The sequence below is a fragment of the Pavona decussata genome, unplaced genomic scaffold (assembly GCF_977016875.1).
Source record: "Pavona decussata unplaced genomic scaffold, jaPavDecu1.1 SCAFFOLD_804, whole genome shotgun sequence".
In the NCBI taxonomy this organism is placed as follows: domain Eukaryota; kingdom Metazoa; phylum Cnidaria; class Anthozoa; order Scleractinia; family Agariciidae; genus Pavona; species Pavona decussata.
The window spans coordinates 2,166-14,562 of record NW_028145922.1 but is presented as its reverse complement, the minus strand read 5'-3'; the positions used below and the strand labels follow the sequence as shown (position 1 = coordinate 14,562).

Genomic DNA, 12,397 nt, shown 5'->3' with positions numbered 1-12,397 from the left:
TGTTTTTTGGCCATGCAAAATGACACCAGATAGGTGACACTGCCCCTTTAAGCCCGCATTTTCACCATGTACAGTATGCCCATCTATGAATCTGTGGAGATTATTTGATAACAATATTTGCCTCTAAAAAATCTAAAAATAATTACAACATGTCTGAATTCCTTACCTAATGAAAAATAAAAATGTATAAAATATTATACAAACAAAAACATAGCCTGGATTTCTTTTAGTAACTAAAGATAAAAACTGTTACAGCAGACATGCCTTACCGTGGCCACCCAGCAAACTTTTTTTAAAATTACCAGTTGTTAGCCAATCAGGATATGCGAATTTGATTAACAGTCACACCTCTTTGCAAAAATTATCCAACAGGCAAGTTGGATTCAACAATGTTGAATTATTGAAAACATGTTGTTTTGTATTTTATGGCTAACTTGTTAAAAAAAGTTTGTTGGGTGGCCACGGTAAGGCACATCGCACTGTAAAACTGTTGCAGTATTGCAGTTCAAATATATACAAATAAATTCCAAAGCAAGTCCTAGCTTTGGAGAATGTTCACCATTTTTAATTTGGAGGTCGATTCAAAGCTATTGCCATCTTGGTCTGTCTGTGGATGGTCGTAAACAAACAGAGTTATTTCTTTTTGGCCTGAAAAATTGAAGGTGAAATTATAATGTTATTAAAATATAGATTGTTAACTGTTAGTAACAATAATTTATTTGTGTCAAACAAAGTTTTGTAAAGAATTTATTTGGAGGATGGAACAACAGAATGAGTATAATTTAATAAATATTATTTATGATTCAAACAATATCCCAGTAAAACAATAACTGCACTGAGCTACATTGTATTATCTGCTTGGTTTTGGTGTTTGTGTGAAATTCTCATCTTTTTGAAGGGTGCAGTAAACAATGTTTCCTCAAGCTAAACTTACTAAAAATGGCAATTAAATAAAATAAAAGAAATTTAGTTTGTAATTCACATGTTTCTGAAAAGGAGTGTTGGTCTTTACACTGTAAATTTGAATCTACCTATCTGAAACATTTTTAATTAACAATAATCATGTTCACTTACATTCAATCAAATCTGTGTTTTTGGTAAGTTCTGGAAAACAGCTCTAAAAATTGGGTGTAAAAATAGTTGTCTTTAAAACAGCAATATTTCATTGCCTTAGGCCTGTTACAAAGGTTGTGTTACTGCCGAGCCGAACTTAAATCAATTTGACCCGGCAGTGGCACGGCAGAAGCACGACAGTGGTTTCAAACGTCGAATTTAATTAAGTCACGCCAAATTCTATTAAAAATACATTAAAACAATTTATGAACATAGTTCAGCACGTCAATAGCACGCTGTTTGAAACCAAGGCGTCCTACTGCCATGCTACTGCTGTGCTAGTCATGCCAAACTTAATTCAGCCTGCCAAACTAAGATGGTTTCAAACGCCGTGCTACTGCAATGTTTAAGTCAAAATAAATATTTTTGTATTGAGTTTGGCACAGCAGTAGCGCATTGTTTGGAACAGGCCTTAAAACAGCAAAGAGCCACATACTTATACGGAGAAAACTGCTATGCAGACATGAGACTCCTTGCGTGGCATTAATACACCACCACCATCTTTTACCAAAGTTTGGTAACAGATGTTTGTCAAAACAATATTTGAAAAAGTGTTGTGACTGCAACACTCAGGTTGAAAAACTTTAACTTGGTTTAATTGAAATACTTACGATGATCGTGGCGCAAAGTTCCTACTTGCTCCAATGTTTGTGCTGCTCACTGCTCTTCTCAAACCATTTATGTGTTTCTTGATTTTCTTTGAATGGAGCTTGTCAAGTTCTAAAACACTGGATGATCTAAAAGGCTTCTTTGACTGCTGTGAATTTTCTTTGGCAGCACTGCAAACTCTGAGTAAGAACAACACATTTATTTTTTCCTTGTTGATTTGTCTATTCCTGCCATGTAACTGACAATCTATTGATGTAGTAACCCTGTTTCCTAGAATGTTTGCTTTCTCTGGATTAATTGCTCACCCAAACGAATCATTCTCCTTTCCCTCCCTCTTAGTCAAAATATTTGAAATCCTTCCCTCAAATAATCAGCCGACTAGAAAGTTCAATAATATGCAGTTTATGTGTTGTGTTTATTTTATATAGGGCACCACTTCTAGCAGCCAATGATTGAAACATGCCTATTCATGGGATAGTCATTATAACTCCTGGGAATTTTAGAAACCTAGAAAAGTATAGGAAATTAATAATCAAGACAAATTTGTTTGGGTCATGGAAAAGTCATGGAATTTCAGATTTTCCTAAAATTGCTTTTAGTGCGAATAAGTGTGAATAAAATAATTATTGAATTGAATTGAATTGAGTTGATGATTGAAAAGTAAAGAAATTCACTGACAGGAAACTTTGTGTCAAGCGTATAAACATTCTGACAGCCAGTGGGGCATTTGACTCATTGGTTTCACCTCATTTTGAGGTCATGGAATTGGATTAAAAGTCATGGAATCTTCTTTCCCAGTTTCTGTGTGAAGCCTACTACAGCCCACTGACTCGTTTTGTCATTCCTCTCTTTGTTTTCGATATTTTTTATAAATTAACTCACCTCTTGGGCATCATGTCTTTACTCTTCTTTTGACTGTTAGATTTGCCTGGGATTAGCAATGAATAAAAATTAATTAATCAAGGTTACTTAGCACATTAATCTTTAACTCTAATTAAAAGTAGTTGGGAAGCATGTTCACGCTTATCTCACCTTTACTAAAAGGATTTCCTAATTGATTCAGTATAGAAGGCAGTTCATCCTTCAGCCCTATTTGCTTGTTCACTGGCAGTTCTCTCAAAGGTGTTGAAAGAGGATCATTAATTGGAGGTCTTCTTATCTGTAATTAAAATGAGCCATAAGATTTATTTTTTAAACATATTGGTAGCAAGATTGTAATCATTTATTATTATCAATTATTTCCCATAAAATTTCAAATATAAGCTCATGCCCCTCAAATTTCCAATGCTAAAATCCTTCCAATAATAAACCCTCCTGAATATAACCCAATGAACTGTTATTAATAACAAATTGAAGACAGTTTCCTATGACCTCTATGCTCTTATGATGTCATAAAATGTTCAAAACTCAACCGGGTATTGCTTCCCAAGAGGTCAGATGTTTGTTTAACAAAACCAGTTTTTATTATTTTATTATTGAAAAACTCCAACCTGTCTTAATGTGCAAATTACATGTAAGTCTTGCAACATTTTGCTGCAAATACCTGTGCTGTTGATGTCTTTTGTTGTTCTTTGTCCACTGGAGTCTCTCTGAGAGGCAATATTCCTGATAGATTAAGGTCATTAGATTCTCTTGAAGGTGTGGTGCTGCCAAACCTGTTTTGAGCCAGATCAGGAGAGGCACATTCTGGTTCAACGGGTTTATTAGTCTGGCAAACTTTAGGATGTGGAGTTACCCTTCTTGGTGGACAGTTTGATGACTGATTCAAACTACTCTGGCATTGAAATGTCGCTGGAGATAAAACAGTGGTATTGTTATCTGAGGCCATGAAAGAGGATGATACTCGTAGAGGCATCGCAGTATTTCTGCTTAGTTGAACACCAGTCACTGAGATCAATGTTTTTTGTTCAGTGCAATTTTGTTCTGTTGGAAACTTTGCCTTAGCTGGTGGTGAGACAGCCTCAAATTCTTTAGTCAAGGAAATGCGAGTATTTGCAAGGTCTGAATTCTCTGTTGTTTGATGGTTGGGCTTGTTACTAATATCTGTTTTTGATGTTGCAGATAGGGTGAAAGTTCTCATTGCTTGCGTGGTGATAGTTCTGCTTCCTCGGCATGGTGTCTTCATGTCTGTGTGAGTAACAGGTGTATTGAACTGGCGTTTCCTGATTGGAGTTTTCACTTGTGGTGTTCCTGGAAAGTATGATTAATGGTCATGATTAATTACTAAATAAAAAACTCCAACTTAAATTTCACTGTAAAATAATGCAGTTGTTGTAGGTGTTGGAAATATTTTAAAAGCCTGTCGTGAGGACTCTGGGTGTGAGATTGCCATCCTAATCGCCTGCAAGCAGGAGAGCTTCCTTGCAGGCTATCATCCTGAGTTCAACTCCCAGCCAATGCTGGGTAAACAAAACCCAACTGGTGTGCATTATAATGCATCAGTCAATTCCAGCAGGGCCCGTGCATGGGCCAAATGCCTGGGGGTCGCACCGGGGTACACGAATGCCCCACCCTGGGGCCCTGATAAAATTGCGAATGCCCCACCCCCAGGACTGACAATGTGAGCAAATGCCCCATAGGGGGGGGGGGGGTGGGCATTGCTAGAATTGACTTATGCATAACAATGGATTTCTTACTAAATGTTTAAGTTCAATAATAATCATTGAATGTATGTGATGTCACTTATTAATCAACTCAATTTAGGACGTGAGATATGTTGAGCAGTACACCTGCTAGGGTGACATCTGTCCTAAGGAGTCACTCCGCTACACACAAACCCTACATTTTAAACTTCATCTAAGAAGACAACTCTCCAAAAGAGTGCATGATCATACTCACAAGGGGTGAGTGAGCCAATGGCTATTAACACATGATTGAAGGAACTTGAAAAATGAGTTTTAGAAGCTGTAATGGAGTGGAACTCACCCACACTTGTGGACTGAAAGCTTAATATAAATGAGGACATCATGTCATTGCAGCTATCATTGTCTTTCATACTCTGATCTGCCCATGTCACTTCACGCCCATTTTCTACTGTTTCAATAATGGTGTTGTATTCCTCTGTTAACTCTTGAGTAGCCAGGCCAACGCCTTTTAAAAGGAAGAACTGTTTCTGCACCATGCTTAGCAGCTTCACTACCAGTCTGGAAAAACAAGCAGTTGGGTTACTAGCCTGTTCAGTATTGTATAATGTTATATATATTTACTTCCTGACAAACAAAGTGTTTTTCACCATGAATGGCCAGTATGGAAAAGCATTGCAAACTTGAAAAAAAACTTTAAAGGCTCATTTTGTGAAGGTCATTCCCTGTGCCTTGTAAAAAATGCTAAAAAACTTAACTAGGATTTTCCTTAATATAATTTATTATATATTATAGCCTCGCGACACTGGAGGTGCAACTTAACACACCACACATGCACTTACAAAATAACCTACAGGCTATCTGCTCTGACTACCATTAGCCCTCAGGAGGTGCAACTTTACTTTCAGTATCTATTTAAGGTTTAGTTTTTCCTTTTAGAAAATCTTTTGCAAATTTTAAATATTTTCCTTTAATTTGCTTTACCAGGGACATTTTGAGTGTTACTTTCAGCTCAATTTGACCCCAAAAATGTACACAAAAAAAAACCTCCCCATTAATTCACACTGTAGCCCCTTTGTTAGTATAATCATTCAGTTGCCCACCTTTCTGTGTTCTGAGCATCTTTTTCTTGTGCTTGTACATGCCTCTTGTAAAGTTGACAGTTCCTTTTCAATTCCATGTTGTCTAACTGTAGCTGCACCTCTGTCTGGCATCGCTCCATTTGGACTTTTGTATCTGGGTCTGACTCGGTTTCAAGTTTAATCTCTGATTGAATTCTTTCCAACCAAGTAGTGTTTTTTGCAATTTGTCCTTCAAAGTCTGCTTTTTTTGATGCTAGATATTTTTGTTTGGATTTTGTAGCATCTGTATATGAGTGGGTCTTAGACTGTGCCTGAAATGGGGAAAAGTGTTATTTATTTAGTAAATTTTTTTCAGTACAGTTGTGAGTTGTGAGTGTTTAAAATTGTGAGTTAAAAGTTGTGAGTGTTTAAAATGGATTTCATTATCTTCTCAAAATATCTGAGTGTAAAATTATAATTAAAAAATTTTAAATTTAAAAAATACATTTAAATTTTTGAATTCTTAATCTTATGATTAATAACAACATGAACAGATATAAATAATTAAAAATAAACTAAATATGTTTTATTATTAATAATATGAACTCTAGATTTATGTAAGAGTTACTAAGCACTCATAGTTCAGTTTGAATAAGTCTACTATTGATCGATGGTCTAATAATTTTTCTCAGTTACTAATTCCTCGCGAAGCGAGGGCCGAAGGCCCGAGCGTAGCGAGGTTAATAAATTTGTCGGGCCGAGCCGGCCCGAGCGGAGCTAAGCCGCGTGAATTCGAGCGAAAAATATATTTATATATATATATGTGTCTATATATGTTTATATCTTTGAAGGTGTCCGCACAATGACGTCAGACTGTCTGGCGTCGTCTGGAGCAAAATTTGCATACATCGAAAAAAATATGCGTGCATGATCAAATTTCAATTGCAATGTTCATCAATATTCACTGGATACAGAACTATCTCTCCAGAATCTTTTCCCTTTCTTTTGGAAATCTTTTTTGGGAATGAGTGCATTAAAGAAATTACACGTTTTGTGGCCACGGTAAATAATTTTCCGTGGGAAATAAATTCATCGAACACGACAGCGCTGCACGCCCGTTGTACATTACGTCGCGACAGAAATAGATTTTCAACCGCAAACTAGCCCGTGGAACTACGAAAACACTATGCTCATCAAAAAAAAAAATTATCTTATGCGCCTTTTAATCTCCTTGTTTGATGCTACAATACGAGTAAAGAGGGCTTTCCACCCAGCCCCAGCTTCGCGAGGTTTTGCGAGTCACGTATTTCTAGTATATAATATTTTCTGTCTTTGATTGCCATCTCCACCATCCCTGGGTTCAATGTTGAACATGTTCAATGCATATAAAACCCCAAAAATGAAACAGAGGAAGTGGGTTGAAAGCATAGAACACAAATATGGAAACCTTCCCAAGAGAATTGACTTGAGGATTGTAGAATTTTTTTCTCTATACTTGCTTCACCTGTTCTTCATTGAATTGCAAATCCAAGGACAAAATTTATTCAACTTTTAATGTTACCATCTATAGTAGATACCTGGTCAAGTTTCTCTCCTTCAACACAAACCATCTGCATCCTTTTCAGGGTTCGTTCCTAAATAAAGGATAATAAGTTCATTTACACAGTTATCTATCATTATAAAACATCACAGCTAAATTAAATATTAGTTTTACAATAATATTTTAATAATAATTAACTAATTAAAAGTAACAGGCTGCTGCCAAACAGGAGCTAGCCTGCCGCGCCCAAGAAAATGCTCTGGGCTCCTAAATTTTTTGCAGCAGCACCTAACATTTGACATGTTGGGCTCCTAATTTTGCAGCTTGTGGCCTTGTGGGCTCCTTGAAATTTTCTTAGGCAACAACCTTGTCAATGAGTAATTTGAATGTTAATAATTAAAAATGGTCACCTTTCTGTAAAGTTTAACTTGAAGTTCCCTATCTGCTGCTTCAATGTCAATGATGTTCCTTCTCAACACCATCCTCTCTTTCATCACACATTTCAGGCTTGAACTTAACCTAAATTATTATAAACATTTAATATATTTTATTTAAATAAATTTAAAGAAATAATAAAAGAAATGATTAAAATATCATCATTCTTGAAGACCCAAGGGCAGACAGTGGGGGTGAGGAAAAAGTCAAAATGGGAAGGAAAAAATTCAACGAAGAAAAGGAGGGAGGGAAAGTAACTTACTTTTCCTAACTATTCTTCATCAAATTTTGTTTGGTCCATTTTGACATTTTCCTGATCCCTGCTTAATCTGCCCCTGGGTGTCCAAGGATGTAATATCCAAATCCAAGCATCCATCCATGGGAAGGTCATATTCCCCAGGGGTTTCACTAGAAGCCGGCAACCGGCGAATTCTGCCGCCTACTTTCTACATCAGCGCCGCCTACTATTGCCATTCTATCTCCCAATTCCGACCTGTTTTTTTTCCTGAAATGGCAAGCAAAGTCAATTGCCAATATATCAGTTTGTCTCATTTTTATCTATTGAGAACAACGTGATTGACACTTACAACCTGTATCGTTATTTGCTGTTTGACACGTTAAATGGAGATCATGATCAAGTGATTTTTAAGAAATCTGTCTTATCTATTGTACTCAATTCAAATGGTTCCCAGAATGCTGGAAGTAGCATTTCCTGCTTCCAGATCTCAACATTTTCTGCACCCCACTAGACTGGAGAGCCCTTGCAACCCCAATATTTTTCACAGCCGGCTACTCTACAACAACCCATCCCCATACTTTAAATTTTATTGAAACCCCTGATTCCCGTTAGGAGAGCTCAGATTCCTTTTTGCCAAGTATGCCTGCATACATTCAAAATCTTCTCTTTCTGGTGGACACAATTTATTCATAATAATTAAATTTTTTTTAATTAATTTATTAAATACCTTTGTATCTCATCTTCAGTCTGTCTGCTAGAGCCAGCAGGCTTTATTGGCATGCCAGGTCCTGGTTCAAAAAGCTTTTTTTTAAGTTCAGAGATCTGTAACAAAATGTTTAAAGCAAATTAGAGATGAAGCTGTAAACTTTTTGAGTTAAAAAGAAAACAATGAATAAATTGTTTTATTTAATATTTAATGAAAGTTGTCCATCAACAAAACTGGCACATGATCACTTTTGAAAGAAGGCAAACCAGATTGGCATGTGTCCTGAAAGTAGCCTGATGTCCAACATTGCCAAAATATCTTTGATGAACCTGGGGGGTGGGGAGGGGGCATGGGGAATGTTCAGCAGGTGAAGGAGGATAAGGGAGAAGCGCATTGAAGACAATGATGATGATAAAACTTACAACAAGGGGAAAAAACAACTGGTCGGAGAAATTAATTTTTCATTAAAAATAAATGTTGTCTAGTAATAACTTTTTCACCTGAGATTCAAGCAGATGAGTTATGTTACTTTACCTCAAGTCTTAACTCCTCTACAATCTTAGCATAGCGGCTGACGTGCATGTCCACTGACAGCTCATTTTTGACAACCTTGCATGTGATGTTCATGGCACGATCAGCATACTTCAACGTGTTGTAAGTGTCCTCATAGCTCAGGCCTGATGGACTAAATATTAAAATAATAATATCAAGAAATTGAATTTAAATCGTGTTAATCAAATTTTCCCAACCCTGTTAGGTAGAGGGGAACAGGAGGTTTTATAAAAACTTCCCACTGACAGATCAAAAGACATGCTATTAAAAAACACACTTGACCATTATGCATACATGTATACCTTCAGCCAGTAACAGTAAATTGGAGTAAATAATAAACTGAAAGATTTATTTACCTGACTGCTGCAATCATAACAGTCCTGCAGTTTCCTCCCAGTGAGTCTTTAAGGAGTCTTGTTAACTTGCTATCTCTATACGGAATATGTCCTGATTTGTTCTTTCGATAAAAGAATACAACAGTACTTTCAAGTTGTGATGAGAAACAAGGAAATGTAATAATTTATAATATCCTTTGATATTTTTTAATAGTTTTTGAGAGTTAAAACCACTGGCTTGAATACCCTTCAATTACCTCTTTGTCAGCAAGAGCATTGATGCAGTTTCCAAGGGCTAGTAAGGACTTGTTAATATTGGCACCCTCTCTGAACCTTGCCCCTCTGTTGGATGTGACAAGGGCACGCTCAGATCCCGCCAAGTCAATCAGTGACATTTTTCCCATGGTAAAGTTTGCTTTTAATCCTGCTGTCCTGTCCTTTTGCCGCAAAAACACCTGTGATATGTTACAGAAAAATACAGTTTTAAGTACATATTAACTAATTACTAATTAACAGTTAAATTTGGTAATAAAAACAGACAGGGGTGGGAACTGGGAGAGAAGGGGATGGGAACTGCAGTTATCTGTACTATTTCCTCCTGTAGACTGAGTTAACAGTTAACAGTTTGTTACCATAAGTTATTTGATGGCTATATTGAGCCAATAATCTGCAAGCAAGAATCATCAATAATTATATGCAATGTACGGGGTTTTCTTTCTTCCTTTGTTTTTTGATCCTCAGATCTATATTCTATGGAAATTTAAATTAAATTCACAAATGTATGATGATCTATATTCTATGGAAATTTAACTTAAATTCACAAAATTAATGTATGATGTACTGTTGAATTTATTTACCTGAAACACAGCATGGGATCTTGACGACTGTGCGTTGGCATCAGTGGGGTGCTGTGTCCTGTTGTTGTTCCCGTATTCCAACATTCCAAGCAGCTCTTCTGCTGAAGTAGGCTTTGAAAGCAAAGTAATGTTAAATAGCCACAAGACAGATGTCAATTGGTGAGAAATTTAGGAGTCTTCAAAGGAGGTTTGGTCATTACCTTGTGAAGTGTAAGACCACTGACGCACACTCCTCTATGTGGATCTTCCCGGACAGCAAGAGGCTTGCCTGGCATAAGAAGATCCCTGATTGTCTCATTGTAAACCTGTGGATAAAGTGGTTGCAGTCAGGTTGAATGCATAATTACCTCAGTTATTAACTGTATTTAATCTCAAAGTACATTTCAAACTTCTTTCAATCTCATACCCAGAGTCTTCAGGCTCTTTGGCCAGCATTTAGTTGCCAGGAGAGGCTCTGGGGACAGCAAATTTTTTACCGCAGAATTTCTGCGGTAAAACAATGGAAACCGTTACAGAGCAGCCAATCAAAAAAATTGAATTTTTCGATGTCCCCAGAGTCTTCCCGGCGTTGCCCTGCTGACCAAAAAGCCTGAAGACTCTGGGTACGAGATTGAACTTCCTTATACACGGACGCAGACGATCGAATGATACTATTCAAACTCAAACAGCTGGCACCAAACTCTGTTTTATATAGCGTGAAACAGCCCTACGAGCAGTCTCAGGTGGAGAGATTGCTGCTCGCAGGGTAGCTGCTAGGAGTATTACCACGCCAAGTATTTTGTATTTGAGTGCCCAGAACACGCTAAACCTATAAGCTAGTCTTGTTTTTAATTGGATATTTTGTTTTTTTTTTTTTTTCAGTCTTTCTTCTTCTTCTTCTTCTTCTTTTATTTATGCATCTTCTTGGCGATGGAGTGTTTTACAAGTGATTGCAAGTGAAAGCAGCAGGTTGAAATATGAGAAAACAATAAAAAATCGGCAACTTTTATTAATATTATGGTCTACCTCACCCTGCGAGCAGAGCCTCCTTCTTTCTTTTTCTTACTCGAGAACGCCAAAATTGAGCAAGCAAAAGAAAGGCTCTGTCTGCTAGCAGGGTGGGTCTACCTATGGCCCAGCCGCCGACCGTTTTGTGAGAGAGGTAAGCTTACATTTACCTTGAAAGGGACTCAGACTACTCACAGTCGCAGCATAACTACGATCAGGCGTACTTTCGTTTCGCAATCGCCATACATTTTTTCGCTTGGCATTCTCTAAACTGGTAATGCTTTAGCTGGATCCTTTAGCTTTGCAAGACGAAAATACAGCCTGGCTTGCATTATCTGAGATAAATGCGGATGTAGCTTGCTCACCTCGAGGTAAGAGACCGCGACATCGGAGCTTTTCTCGTCTTTACAAGCGTTGATTCTGCTGTACAATTCCATCATGGTTAGAAACATAACTCCAGGGTTGGCTGAATCTCCTAACATCGTAAATGTTTTCCCTGCTCCCGTTGCTCCGTAGGCGAACACCGTACAGTTGTATCCACCAAGAACTCCATCGACGATTGCTTTGGTTGTGTGTTCGAAAACATCCCTGTTGCTCGCACCGTCATCGAACACTCGATCAAACATAAATCTCAAGTCCCTCGCTCGCCGTGACAAGAATTGAGGCTGCTTTCTGCGTCGATCGCCTTGCAAGTAATCAATGGAGTCGTCCTTCGGATCGAAAACAAGAACGCGTTCGTCCATTACTCGAACAGACGTTGAGGATTGCTTGCTCACTTCCATACTGTTTGGAGGTCTTACTCGAACAACAACTTTCATATTACTGTTCTTTCCTTTCTCGTCATTCACTCGAGATCGTCTAGCAGCTGTCTGAACCATTTTGCTTGATGTTAGTAACAGAGCTAGCTGTATGTTGTGTTGTTTTTCATTGATCAGATTCCTTTCTCTCCGAAGTCCGAAGCACAAAGCGTCATGCGACACATCGCGCATTTGAATTTCGAACGTTTGTGATGCCTCTTCGCTGATTGGTCAATTGTACACATTGTTACTAGGGAAGGGAGGGTTAGGTTCTTTTGACGTCCCACCTCGGGCTGGAGTCTGGGGTTCCGGCGAGGGAAAAGCCGAATTTTTTTGTCGCCAGGTTTTAACACTGCCACTGGTACTCCGAGGATGACAAAAGATAATTAAATGTTGAAGAAAATAAAAGAAAAAAAAAAATCTTTCGTTTGGGGATGTTGCAACTCGGATGTCAGACTTTTACTACTAGCATGTCGGATTTTCGATATTTCTGCTGTACGACAGTAGTTTTCATGCGACTAGAAAATATTAACGGCAGACTGATCCCAACGGCGGAGGTGACAAGCTTGAGAGAGCAAACAACAA

The 12,397-nt window shown here is 37.7% G+C and overlaps 1 protein-coding gene across 2 annotated transcripts; it reads right to left on the bottom strand.

The window, feature by feature from the left end:
- Nucleotides 1-438: 438 nt before the first annotated feature.
- LOC146448695 (kinesin-like protein KIF18A) lies at nucleotides 439-12,134 on the bottom strand. 2 transcript variants are annotated; one of them, XM_085102389.1, is made up of 17 exons: nucleotides 11,381-12,134; nucleotides 10,229-10,333; nucleotides 10,029-10,139; nucleotides 9,429-9,626; nucleotides 9,193-9,293; nucleotides 8,819-8,969; nucleotides 8,306-8,400; nucleotides 7,316-7,424; nucleotides 6,943-6,999; nucleotides 5,408-5,697; nucleotides 4,648-4,865; nucleotides 3,266-3,912; nucleotides 2,755-2,881; nucleotides 2,605-2,650; nucleotides 1,725-1,901; nucleotides 1,075-1,117; nucleotides 511-648 (listed from the first exon to the last, which is right to left on the bottom strand). In XM_085102389.1, exons 1-16 carry the CDS (start codon nucleotides 12,002-12,004, stop codon nucleotides 1,081-1,083), a joined length of 3,093 nt encoding a protein of 1,030 aa, XP_084958515.1. In that variant the 5' UTR covers nucleotides 12,005-12,134; the 3' UTR covers nucleotides 511-648; nucleotides 1,075-1,080. The 2 variants fall into 2 exon arrangements, with proteins under 2 accessions (XP_084958514.1, XP_084958515.1); XM_085102388.1 differs by lacking the exon at nucleotides 1,075-1,117 and having other exon boundaries at nucleotides 439-648.
- Nucleotides 12,135-12,397: the final 263 nt, after the last annotated feature.

Bases quoted from the DNA above. Each gene is read 5' to 3' on its own strand.
- LOC146448695 (XM_085102388.1), bottom strand. From the start codon at position 12,004: ATGCGCGATGTGTCGCATGACGCTTTGTGCTTCGGACTTCGGAGAGAA. The intron at 8,970-9,192 runs GTAAATAAATCT...TTTAATATTTAG, and splicing joins GTTATGATTGCAGCAGTCAG to TCCATCAGGCCTGAGCTATG. The intron at 2,651-2,754 runs GTGAGATAAGCG...TGCTAATCCCAG, and splicing joins AGGAAATCCTTTTAGTAAAG to GCAAATCTAACAGTCAAAAG.